Source organism: Cucurbita pepo, chromosome LG07 (assembly GCF_002806865.2).
Source record: "Cucurbita pepo subsp. pepo cultivar mu-cu-16 chromosome LG07, ASM280686v2, whole genome shotgun sequence".
NCBI classification, from domain to species: domain Eukaryota; kingdom Viridiplantae; phylum Streptophyta; class Magnoliopsida; order Cucurbitales; family Cucurbitaceae; genus Cucurbita; species Cucurbita pepo.
This window is the reverse complement of record NC_036644.1, coordinates 5,977,331-5,990,132: the sequence shown is the minus strand read 5'-3', so window position 1 is coordinate 5,990,132 and position 12,802 is coordinate 5,977,331. Positions and strand designations below refer to the sequence as shown.

General features: G+C 38.1%; 2 protein-coding genes across 3 annotated transcripts in view; one reads left to right on the top strand and one right to left on the bottom strand.

The window, feature by feature from the left end:
• LOC111798380 (leucine aminopeptidase 1-like) overlaps nt 1–1,253 on the top strand; it is a 6,555-nt gene extending 5,302 nt beyond the window's left edge. For both annotated transcript variants that reach the window (XM_023681479.1, XM_023681478.1), the window contains exons 9-10: nt 439–626; nt 903–1,253. In XM_023681479.1, coding sequence (XP_023537247.1) covers nt 439–626; nt 903–1,031 — 317 coding nt within the window. In that variant the 3' untranslated portion in view covers nt 1,032–1,253. The remainder of the gene's footprint in view (nt 1–438; nt 627–902) is intronic.
• Nucleotides 1,254–6,238: 4,985 nt separating this feature from the next.
• The window catches only part of LOC111798420 (probable cyclic nucleotide-gated ion channel 5), a 23,916-nt gene continuing 17,352 nt past the window's right edge, over nt 6,239–12,802 (bottom strand). Inside the window, exons 5-8 of the mRNA XM_023681543.1 lie at nt 10,292–10,590; nt 8,777–8,888; nt 7,393–7,629; nt 6,239–7,176 (exon numbers count right to left, since the gene is read on the bottom strand). Of these exons, the coding sequence (XP_023537311.1) occupies nt 6,469–7,176; nt 7,393–7,629; nt 8,777–8,888; nt 10,292–10,590 (1,356 nt within the window). The 3' untranslated portion in view covers nt 6,239–6,468. The remainder of the gene's footprint in view (nt 7,177–7,392; nt 7,630–8,776; nt 8,889–10,291; nt 10,591–12,802) is intronic.

Here is a 12,802-nt window from a genome sequence, read left to right as displayed (position 1 = left end):
CCCCCCCCCAATAGTTGTGGGTGCACAACAAGCTAGGTTGGACAAACATGGATATAGAAAATAATGAGTCAAACTGTCAAACTGAATAGGTCAACTATTCTCAGGAGACAACCATCTAACCCTACTACATTCGGTTACCAAGATATAGAACATAAGGAGCCAAATTGAATGGGTTAGTTAGGAGACAATCATCTAACCCTACTACGTTTGGTTACCAAGATATTGAATGGGTCAACAAGCTTGTATGATATCTAATATGAGTAATACGCTGAAACACTATTCTCATTGGTTTGATTTAAGATGCAATATTACTACCTTTGATAAAATTTATTCACTTCAAAAGGATGGTTGTTGTTTAGTGAATGATGTTAGTAGTAATCACTCGGTTTGTGTGAAATAAAACGTTTATCGACATATGGAATTCCCTTTCATTTCCAGGTATCTTTACACCCAGTGATGACCTGGCAAAAGAGGTATTGGCTGCTTCAGAAGCCAGTGGTGAGAAGCTTTGGAGAATGCCATTGGAGGACAGTTATTGGGAATCGATGAAGTCAAGTGTGGCCGATATGCTCAACACCGGTGGTCGCCCAGGTGGTGCCATTACAGCTGCTCTGTTTCTGAAACAGGTGAATTACATCTTCTTTATTCCATCCTGTTGTAGTGTTGCTTACTGAACTCTCTGAAAGAGATTAGTTTGATCATTTTTTCGTTCTTTCATTGATCGTTTACGTTTTTACCGACCAAATAATGTCTTCTCTAGCTTTAGAAAACCTGCTATGTCTCTGCAGATGAGATTATCCTCTAATAGTAGTTTGACCCGCTTTTGACTCCGCTTGTTTCTGACTCCCTATGAACCGTTCTATGGTTTAGAAGACTTACATTTGGAAATATGTTTTCTGTAGTTTGTTGATGAGAAGGTCCAATGGATGCACATTGACGTTGCTGGCCCCGTCTTCAGTGACAAGAAGCGCACGGCAACAGGGTTCGGTGTCGCCACACTAGTCGAGTGGGTTCTGAAGAATGCTTCTTAAGCAGCAAAGGTCGGTAGGTCGAATTTCAACGGTGCTCTACTGTGGATGCTAGTAGTTTTCATGGTGAGATCAAGCTGAATAAAAGGTTATGAGCAGCATTTGTGGTTTTATTTATGTTTTGTTTTTTACTGGTTTGAGGCTTGTTTATCGTTTCTTAGCTGAGTTGGTGAATGTTTCATATGATATACAAGCTAGTATCCCAAAGTTTACTTTCTTTTTTTACTGAGTTGCCCTCTCTCTGGTCTTGGGTTACGATGAACTTTTACAAGGCTTTTCAGTGGTGAATAAGGGGAGATTAGTTATGCAAATCAGGATTTACTATCCTCTTTGTAGAGGGAAGGTGGGTGTGTTGACATTTTTTAGGGACTCTAAGGAAAGTAAATATTGGATCATGGAACCTCGTGCATGTATGTATGTCATGTGTATCGGGATGCCGTGTAATGCATTGGGTCTGACTAAGTCAGGTTGAGGGAGTATGCATACGAGCTCGCTTGGTTGGTTCATTTGCACATACATGGGTCATGTGTGGAGAAGTACTGTACATTAATCNAACCATCTAACCCTACTACGTTTGGTTACCAAGATATAGAAAATAAGGAGTCAAATTGTCGAACTGAACGGGTCAACTATCAGAAGACATCCATCTAACCCTACTACGTTTGGTTACCAAGATATAGAAAATTTCATGCCTGAAACTGTAAATAACTTAACATTAATCATGTCTGAAATGCCTGAAACTGTAAATAACTTAACATTAATCATGTCTGAAATGCCTGAAACTGTAAATAACTTAACATTAATCATGTCTGAAACGGTAAATAATTTAACATTAATCATGTTTGAAACGGTAAATAATTTAACATTAATCATGTCTGAAACGGTAAATAACTTAACATTAATCATGTCTGAAACGGTAAATAACTTAACATTACTCATGTCTGAAACGGTAAATAACTTAACATTACTCATACTTGTAACTGTAAATAACTAACTTAACATTACTCATGCTTGTAACTGTAAATAACTTAACATTAGTCATGCCTGNCTTTCAAAACAATTTGTGACCAACTTCATGCCATTGGCAAACCTGTGAGAACATTGATAAAGTGCATTAGTTCCTTCATGGACTCGGAACCGATTTTTCAACTTTTTCTATTGCTCACATGGCTCTCACCTCNCAATTAAACATTAGTTCGATAACATATTAGTTAAATAAAAAAAAAAATTTAATATAATATTATTGGGTCAATTAATAAAAACTGTAAATAACTTAAAATCACGTTACGGTTTTAAAAGATAAGTTTAATTAAACATTAGTTCGATAACATATTAGTTAAATAAAAAAAGAAATTTAATATAATATTATTGGGTCAATTAATAAATATTAAATGGAAAGTAGTTATGAGAAATTATATATTTTGGTAAGCTTCTCAAAAAAAAAAAATACTATAGGTTATCCATAGGATATTTAAAGATATTTGTATATTTGACCGTTTATTATAAATAAATATATTAAAAATATTTAATTTTCCATTATTGGTTAACCTACGTATCATATTTGACCATTGATCATATAAAAATATAAATATTTGTCTTTTATTACGACCTTTTATTATAGGCAAATATCTTGTATGTATTATTGCTCTTTCCATATTTTTGGTAATTTATTTGATTCTATAGATGATTATAAATAGAAAACTTTCATAATAGGTGTGATGGTTTTAACAAATATACTCCATGTTATTAGAGCCTTCGATTTAGTAACCCTGATCCTTTCTTCTCTATGGCTTCCGAATTCTCTTCTCATCTTCTTCCTTTCAGCACTCTAATCCATATGATCATCATCAAACTTTCTTCCTCCAATTATCTTCTTTGGAAAAGTCAACTTCTCCCTCTTCTCGAGAGTCAAGACATGCTGGATTATGTTGATGGAACTATTGTTTCACCACCTCGTTTTGAACCAGAAATCTCCTCTCCTCAACACTCAGCACCAAATATTTGGCATGGAAAGCAGCCGATCAACGACTTCTTTGTCTCCTGCTCTTTTCTCTCACCGAGGAAGCCATTGTTGTTGTCGTTGGTCTCTCTACTGTACGTGACGTTTGGCTCGTGTTGGAGACTACGTTCAACCATCATTTGAAATCCCGTGAATTGATATTCAAGAATGACTTGCAGCTAATGAAACACGACACCAAACTTTCTGGTGAGTATGCTCGTACTTTCAAAACAATTTGTGACCAACTTCATGCCATTGGCAAACCTGTGAGAACATTGATAAAGTGCATTAGTTCCTTCATGGACTCGGAACCGATTTTTCAACTTTTTCTATTGCTCACATGGCTCTCACCTCTCCCCTGTTTTGCAGATTTAGTCTCTAAAGCTGAAAGTTTTGAGTTGTTCAAGCACTCTCTTGAATTTTCTAACTCAACTCCTACGACATTCACAACCACTAATTGTGAATTCACTCATGGAAGTCACACTGCTTCCTTTAGTTATCAACGAGATTGTTCTCATTCAAACAACAACTCTTCCAACCGAGGACGAACCCACTCGGGCCAGAGTCGTCGACCACCTCGCTGCCAAATATGCCGCACGAAGGGCCATTATGCTAACCGTTGCAACCAACGGTACGTTCGACCTGATGTTTCTCATGCTTACCTTGTTGAAGCCTTCAACACTTCCTGTTCTATTGCTGGACCTAAGACTGTTCATTGGTTTTTGGACACTGGGGCTTCAGCCCATATGACTACCGATCCATCTATTTTGGATAAGTCTAAAAATTACACGGGTAAGACTACCCCTACCCATTACCCACACTGTTACTCCTCCTGTTCCAAATATTCACTTATTAGATGTCTCAATTGTCGCTCATCTCACCAAAATTCTTTTTTCTTTTAGTAAATTAACGTTTGATTTTTTCTCTCCGTTACATTTACTAATAATTTTCTTACTATCCAGAATCGTTAAGGAAGGGTGGTGGCAACCGCTAAAAGAGATTGAGGGCTATATGTACCGAAGCACGTCAATTCTATATTTATTTTTGTTTTTAGAAACAAATCTTTTTGTGTTTCATATAATTTATGACATGCTCGCCTTGGTCATGTGAATTATTCTACTATTTCTTTTTTGTTTTAAATAAAAAATGTCACCTTTTTTTTACATCTTCCTTGCCTTCTTCATCATTATGCAGTACCTGTCTTGTGAAAAAATCATCGATTGCCTTATTCCAGCAATGTACGTAGTTAGTCTCGTGTGTTAGATCTTCTTAATTGGGATCTTGGGGTCCTTCCCCTTCAAATCCAATTCGGATTTTATTTACTATGTTATTTTTATTAATAATTATTCTCGATTCACCTGGCTTTATCCTTCAAAATTAAAATTTGATATTTTTTTTTTATATTTTTCTTCAATTTCAAAAATTTTTGGAAAATCAAAATTCCGCTCGTATCGAGGTTTTTTTAAAGTAATGGAGGTGTGGACTCCTCTACGACTACTCTCCGCATTATGAAAATTTTCATCCCTTTAGTCGTATTTATCCTTGCTTGCGTGATTATATGCCGAACGAACTTTCTCCCGCATCATTCCTTACATTTTCTTGGGTTATAGTCCCTCTCATAAAGGGTTTCATCTGGATCCCACCATCACTAAGCTATACATGACCCGCCATGCTCAATTTGATGAAACTCATTTTCCTACCGTCTCTAGCTCCCAAACCCTACCTATTTTCTCCTTCACATTTCAAATTTCTTGGAACCACATCTTTAGCATGTATCATATTTGACTTCTTATTATAGGCAAATATATGGTGGATCGTATGTATCATATTTTACCCTTTATTATAAACAAATATATTGAGAATATTTAGTTTTCTATTATAGTTTATCATATGTGTCATCAAATATTTCCATTACGACTTAACATAGGTATCATCAAATATCTTGTATTCATTTATTGTTTTGTCCATATCCTTGTAATTTATTTAATTATGTAAAACTGCTGTATTTTAGCAAATATTCTCATTTTTAACCTNTTTTTTTTTTTTTGAAAGAGATGATAAAATTCTCTTTTTCCTTGAGGTATTTCTTTTAAATGAAGAACAAAGTTGAAAAGAAAATAAAATAAAATTAGAATGAGTATTTATCCTCATTCTATTCTTTTATTTTATTTTCTTTTATTCTTTAATTATGAAAGAGACCTAAAAATTGAGTATTTATTTATTTATTTTTTTAATCAAAGTAATAAAAAGCATAAAAGCTAATTTTAGGAATAATGCACTCAATATATATTCCAATTATTTTAGAAACCAATAGGGAGATGAGAAATTGAGTATTTATTTTTTAAAAAATTAAAATATGGAAGAGGTAAATAAAACATATAATAAATGTGGTTACAAGGGACCCACTTGAGCATGCCGTAGAGAGATTTCTACCAATTAACTAAACTTTAAACCCTAAACCCGTTTCTGTCCTGCCCTGTTTTCAATATTGAACCATCAACTAATTTTGTTGCAACATTCTCATATACTTTTTCGAGAGGAGAAAATGACGGAGAAGAGAGAGAGCTGAGAGACGAGAAATGAGAGCGGAGAGGAATACTACAAGGACAAGGACCACAAGGCGATCCTCCGAAATCTTGCTTTATATCTTAGGAATAAGTGCTTGGATATGAAAGGAACAAGAAAAAGGTTGACGAGGGAAAAATAGTATGAGAAATGTTGAAATCAAATAAATAGGATATGAGGTGGTGTGTCAACAATAACGCTGGGCCCTGAAAGAGGTGGAATGGGATCCCACATCGATTAGGGAAGAGGATGAGTGTCAGCGAGGATACGGGACCTCGAAGGAGGGTGGATTGTGAGATCCCACATCAATTGGGGAGGAGAATGAACACGAGACCTCAAAGGAGGGTGAATTGTGAGAACTCACATCAATTGGGGAGGAGAACGAAACACCATTTATAAGGGTGTGAAAACCTCTTCCTAGCAAACACGTTTTAAAACCCTAAAAAGGAAGGTTGGGGAGGAGAACGAAACATCATTTATAAGGGTGTGAAAACCTCTTCCTAGCAAACACGTTTTTAAAACCTTAAAAGGAAGGTTGGGGAGGAGAACGAAACACCATTTATAAGGGTGTGGAAACCTCTTCCTGCCCTAGCAAACACGTTTTAAAACTTTAAAAGGAAGCTCAAAAGAAAAAGTCCAACGAGACTGAATTTGGACTACTACAAATTTCATTAATATAAGTAAACACATTATTTTACAATTAACCTGAGGTAACACATTATTGTAACACTCATATTTTGACCCTTTGAAAGAATGTAAACAACACAAAGTTGCAAACTACAAACACATCTATATTACATTAGTTTAGCTCATCTCATCAAACGTGAGTCATATTATATAATGCATTCAGTATTTTTGGTCACAATATATAACGCATCAATCGGCATCATCCGCGCTAAAATCTGGCTCGGGAGGCTTCTGCAATTTTATCAACTCCTGAGCGCTCTTTGCGTTGCGATATCGCTGAACGCCTCGGAGAGCATTGGCAGCAAATTTAGAAGCTAGGAAAGTTGCACGAATACTGTAAGAGCCTCCTCCGCTTGTGGTCGTCGTCGTTTGAGATGTCTCGGATTCCTCCGCCGCAACTTCTTCCTTTTGACGAAGTTCCATAGTCTTTCTCTTGGAGTATCGACGCCATGCCGCTTGGATGAAGCAAGCAGCCCATGTCCTCCATTGTTGCGAGTAGAATCGAAACGTATGTTGCACCTGTCTACTGTGAAGGCGCCTGAACTGACTGGCCACGAATTTCAACTCTTCAGCGACGAGGGCGAAAGCCTCAACCTCTGTAATAGCCTTTACCGTCCTTGTCGAAGATGGAAGATTCGAACCAGATTTCGGGTCAAGAGCCCAAGTCAAAAGCTCTTCACCACAAAAATCACCTTCTTTCAGGAAGGTACGATTGAAAAATCCGCTTCGCCCACCATCGGTAGTCACACTCTCGAGTCGACCACGTATAATGAAAAGCATCTCATCGACTGGATCACCCTCACGGACTATGTACGTGTACTCTGTAAACAAACACGGTTTTAGCCGCTCACAAATAGCATCAAGCAGCCTCTCATCCATGCTTTCAAACAGAGGAACCTGAAAATCATCCGCCAATATGAAAATGTAACTTGAGTTTAGCTCAATTGGTTTAAGCACGTATCATCAAACATGAGATTAGAAGTTTTAAAGTCTCCTATTCACGTTGTTGCATTGGAAAATAAAATATATCGATTCTCAAGAATTCACTACGGCCTAAATAATAATAAGAACGAAAGAACGATAAAAGGTAACGACGCAAAGCAATAACCTTACCCTTCTTACTAAAGCGAGACAAAGATGTCGCTTAATATCTCTCCTAAGATCCTTAGGGAGAGTTTGAACCAAACTCTGTTCGTCGACTCCGCGGGTCTCCAACCACTTGTACTGATCATATCGCCTCACTCTCTCCCGAAGTTCCTGTGGCAGTAAACGATGATGCATCCATTGCTCTGAATCACGCTTTTTCACCCTCATTTCCTCAAGCCTTATGGTGAGAGATTGAAGATAAGTCTGTCATAATAACATAACATCAGTTTTTTAACGTCTACATGACAAGGCTAAATCGACATGTCCAAGGAAGTCAATACGTATAAGTCTGTCATAATATCATAATAACATAACATCAGTTTTTTAATGTCTACATGACAAGGCTAAATCGACATGTCCAAGGAAGTCGTGGGACATCACAATCCACCCCCCTTCGGGGCCCAGCGTCCTCGCTGGCACTCTTTCCTTCCTCCAATCGATGTGGGACCACCCCCAAATCCACCCCCCTTTGGGGCCCAGCGTCTTTACTGGCACACCGCCTCGTGTCTACCCCCCTTCGGGGAACAGCGAGAAGGCTAGCACATCGTCCTGTGTCTGGCTCTGATACCATTTGTAACGACCCAAATCCACCGCTAGCAGAAATTGTCCTCTTTGGGCTTTCCCTTTCGAGCTTCCCCTCAAGACTTTAAAATGCGTCTACTAAGGGAAGGTTTCCACACCCTTATAAAAGGTGATTTGTTCTCCTCCCCAACCAATGTGGGACATCACAATACGTCCCCATAATTTGCCAATTCAGGTTAATACAAAGATCTGCAACTTCACAGATTCTTCCACATACCAAGCCATATCGTAAAAGATCCTATTGCCATTTCGGCCAAACCGCCCAAAAGGTTAGGTCGAGTTGTGCATCGGCTCACAAAATATTAACAGAAGCCATAATTGCATTAGCTCACAAAATATAAACAGCAACCACACTTAGAATGAAGCAATATTCTTGGTAGCAAGTTATTCTGGAACTAGTAAGTCGAAAACTCCTCGATAAACTTCGGAATGTTTGGGCTTTAATCCTACTTTTCGAGCCACATTCTGTAGTCTTGAGTTGCTCAGTTCGTAAGCACTTATCGATTATTTTACCCAATTTAGTTTTTATTATTAAAAGATCTCAAAATCTCTTCATTGGGGGAGTTCTTTTTGTGGACCCAAGCTACAAGAACACCAACACTCAAGACAAGATTCAGTAGAATAATCTACACGTTCGATCGATGAATGACCGTCCCAAGCATTAGATGGAATCACAAGCGAATGTTACTCAAATCTTTATTATACAAAGGAAACAAAAGCTCTTTCAGATCTCCAATGCTCTCAACAATAACATGAAGTATGGTGTTACCTGCATGTTGCCAATAAGAAGTGCAAAGAGGATGAGACCAAGTACAGCCAATGCTATAGAAAAGATCACTTCAGCCGGATAAGTGCTTGTTTGAAGCCCCTGCCCAAGCGTACTGCCAAGAAATGAAATAAAAATAAACAGGATTGATGTTAAGAACTTGGGCACGTGAGGCTGTGCACCTTCAAGTGTAATCATCATTTTCATGCAATTTACTGCATCATTTTCGACCTTGGTCCAGTGGAAAGAGATAATCAAAGGTATAGTTATGAATCGTATGAACTACAATGTACAGTCCCACAAAAGAACATTGCAAAAATTACATGAAGGGACTCCAATCCATCAAAATCAAGCCAAATTATAATTACAATACGGCCTAGTGACACACCCCCACTGCTAGATCCCACATTGGTTGGGGAGGAGAATGAAACACCCTTTATAAGGGTGTGAAAACTATTGAAATAAAATTTGCTCTGATACTAATTTGTTGAAATTAGAATATGCTCTAATACCAACATGTAGAAAATAGACGCTCGCTCTAAAACCAACTCGTTTAGATAACTCTCACGAGGCTATGAAAGAGGTGTCGAGAGGGGAGAGACAAGGAGACAAAAAATTCTCAAAAGTCTTTTTCTATTACACCCACAACGAGGACAATATCTACTAGCGGTGGGCTTGGGCTGTTACACCCACAACGAGGCATTAAACCTCACCAACTCCCAAAACACGTCACAAGACCACTCAATCTCTCTATAGTCAACCAGCCCCGCCCTCACCTCACAAAACGAGTCCAAGAGAATCTCCCCAATCAACACAAAATAATCCTCATTCCAAACCAAACATAAATTAAAAGAATTCTACTAACCGGTCCAAAAGGATTGGACAAACAAGCAACCCCATAAAAGATGATACAAATCCTTGAACTCACGCCTACAAAACTTAAGGCATGTATTACCCTATTTTCTTGCAGATTAACATTTCGACGAGATTTTCTTTATCGGAAATTAATCATTTCCTAAATAGATTATAAAAAAAACGTCCTATATGAGAATAATTACAAAAAACACCTCCAATGGATCAAGAGGGTTGATAAGCTATGGTTACAAAAAGGAGGAGATAGTTCACTCCAAGTTAAAGCAAGAAAAGATGTAGGCTCACTGTTAAGAATCACGGATCTCCACAATGTTATGATATTGTCCACTTTGAGCATAAGATCTCATGGGTTTGCTTTAGGCTTTCCTAAAAGGCCTCATGCCAATGGAGATAGTATTCCTCACTTATAAACCCATGATCTTCCACTAAATTTTAACCAATGTGGGACTCACTCCCAATAATCCTCAACAATGTATGTATGGCTTTGTTCACCAACCTAGGTAAACGATGCACAATTTTTTTCTACGTGAACAAGGAAATGACTATGAGGGTGAAAACAGGAAGTACATGCATATGTAGTACAAATTTCCCAGAGATCCATGGCAGATACAGTCCACTAGCTTGTTTAAATAGGGTAAGACATACCTTAAGTTTTGTAGGCCCCACCATAGACAGTAACAATATTTGCCGACAAAATTTTTGGATGCCGCAATGCCAGAGGACAAAGCCTGTTTAAAGATTCCAAAATCAAACGAATCATTATCATCAGCAGGTTTGCATCTCGACATTAGGGCATCCACACCTGTCTGGTTCCAAGTCGAAAAGCCCTCCATGTCTTGGTTACCGCAATATAAGAAATTTTTCCTGCAAGGGGCACTACAATACTTCTGCCAACATGTGTCATTGCGTTCCACAGCTAATAAGTACCACAGTGCTCCAACTATCTGCAATGTTTAAGTCTAAGTAAAAATAAACTCGGTTTGGTTGATATTGGAATTATGTTTTGCTTTAAATGTTTTTATGGTTTGAATTCTTAGCCAATTTGTAAAATAAACAAACAATTTTACAGGAACATACAAAAATAAACTAGCCGCACAACGAGAGCCACAGCCCTAACTAAGAAACAAACTCTAATCCAAAACAATAAGTCCTAACCAACAATTACAAAGAAGCAAATAGAGTAACACCCACAATGAAGTATTAAGTCTAACAATACCACAAAACTCACTCGCAAACCGCTCAACACTCCTGAAATCCTACTATTCCTCTTGAGCCATAACCCCCAATACATAGCAAACACACAAGCCTAACGAAAAATTTTGGCTTTATCCCAGAAGGGAGGAATCATGAGAATCTTGTCAATCTGAAAACAATCACCTCCATTACCCCCCAACAACTTCCAAAGGATGTCCAACAACACTCGCAAGTGACTAAGGAAAACTAAAAATCCCTTAAATTTGATCCAGACCCTCAGCTGCATGACGACACTACAAACACTAAAGGGTCGAGAGAATGAGAATAAGTCCATTCCATTCACTAAAGATATGTATATATATATATATATATATATAGACACACACACACGTAAGTGTACAAGGGTAACCTAGGTAAGTGATGATGCATCAATTCTCCAAGAAGACCTTCCCAATTGTTAAATGAGAAAGATGAGTATATACTTGTGATATCCCACATCGGTTGAGGAGGAGAACGAAATACCCTTTATAAGAGTGTGAAAACCTTTCCCTAGCAGACGCGTTTTAAAGCCTTGAGGGAAAGCCCAAATAGGACAATATCTGCTAGCGGTGAGCTTGGGCCGTTACAAATGGTATCAGAGCCAGACACCGGGCGATGTGCCAGCGAGGAGGTTGTTCCCCAAATGGGGGGTAGACATGAAGCGGTGTGCTAGCAAGGACGCTGGGCCCCGAAGGGGGGTGGATTTGGTGGGGGCCTCACATCGATTGGAGTAAGGAACGAGTGCCAGCGAGGACGCTAGGCCCTGAAGGGGGGTGGATTATGATATCCCACATCAGTTGGGGAGGAGAACGAAACACCCTTTATAAGGGTGTGGAAACCTTTCCCTAGCAGGTGCGTTTTAAAGCCTTGAGGGAAAGCCCAAAGACGACAATATCTGCTAGCGGTGAGCTTGGTCCGTTACAATATATATCAAATGGAGACTTCCCTGTTGAATAATTGACCATATGGTTGAAGGAAAATTCAGATTGAGCAAGAAAAAGGTCCCATTGTTTAGCCTTTTCACCCGTTAGGAAACGTAGAAGGTTACCAAGAGTATGAATAGTGACTTCAGTTTGACCATCTGTTTGTGGATGGCTAGTCATACTTCAAGAATCTGTGCCAATTTTTTTCCAAAGAGAACGCCAAAAATGACTCATGAACTTTATATCTCTATCCGGCACAATGTACTTAGGAATGTCATGAAGCATAACAATCTCACGGAAAAACAAGTTAACAACATTCAAGGAATCATTAATCTTTTTACAAGCAATGAAGCGAGCCATCCTACTAAAACAATCAATGACTACTAACACAAAACCAAAGCCTCACTGAGTTCTAGGTAAATCAAGAACAAAATCCATGGAAAAAAATCCTCTCAAATATAATAGGAATCAGTAAAGGAGTGTAAATTCCTAGGTTTAGGCTAGAACTTTTGGAAGTTCGACGAACAAAACAACGTTTAACAATTACCCCACCTTTCTTAATTTGAGGCCAATGAAACCTAGAAGATAGTGCAGCAAAAGTTTTGTCACGTCCAAAATGTCCAGCCAATCCGCTCGAATGTACTTCTTAAAAATAGATTCTCATAAAGGAGTTTGAGGAAGTCATAGCGAATCGTTTTTAAAGAGGAACCCACCAACAATATGAAAATATTTACAAGGTATATGATTAGTACAATTATACTGAATAGTTTAAAACTAAATCATTCTAATAGAGCTCAGGTAAATGATCAAACACAATAATTTCACCATGTCACAGAGTTAGAAGAGCATAACCCAACTACTACAAGTACTATAGGAAGAGTGCTTCTAGATACAATACAAAGTGAACTTTTCCATGAAGAGCCTACCACGCAAAACTTGTGACCTTCTTTGAAGTGTTAACCTTAAGAGAAAATGTAGAGGCTCTAGGGAGGGTGGGTGG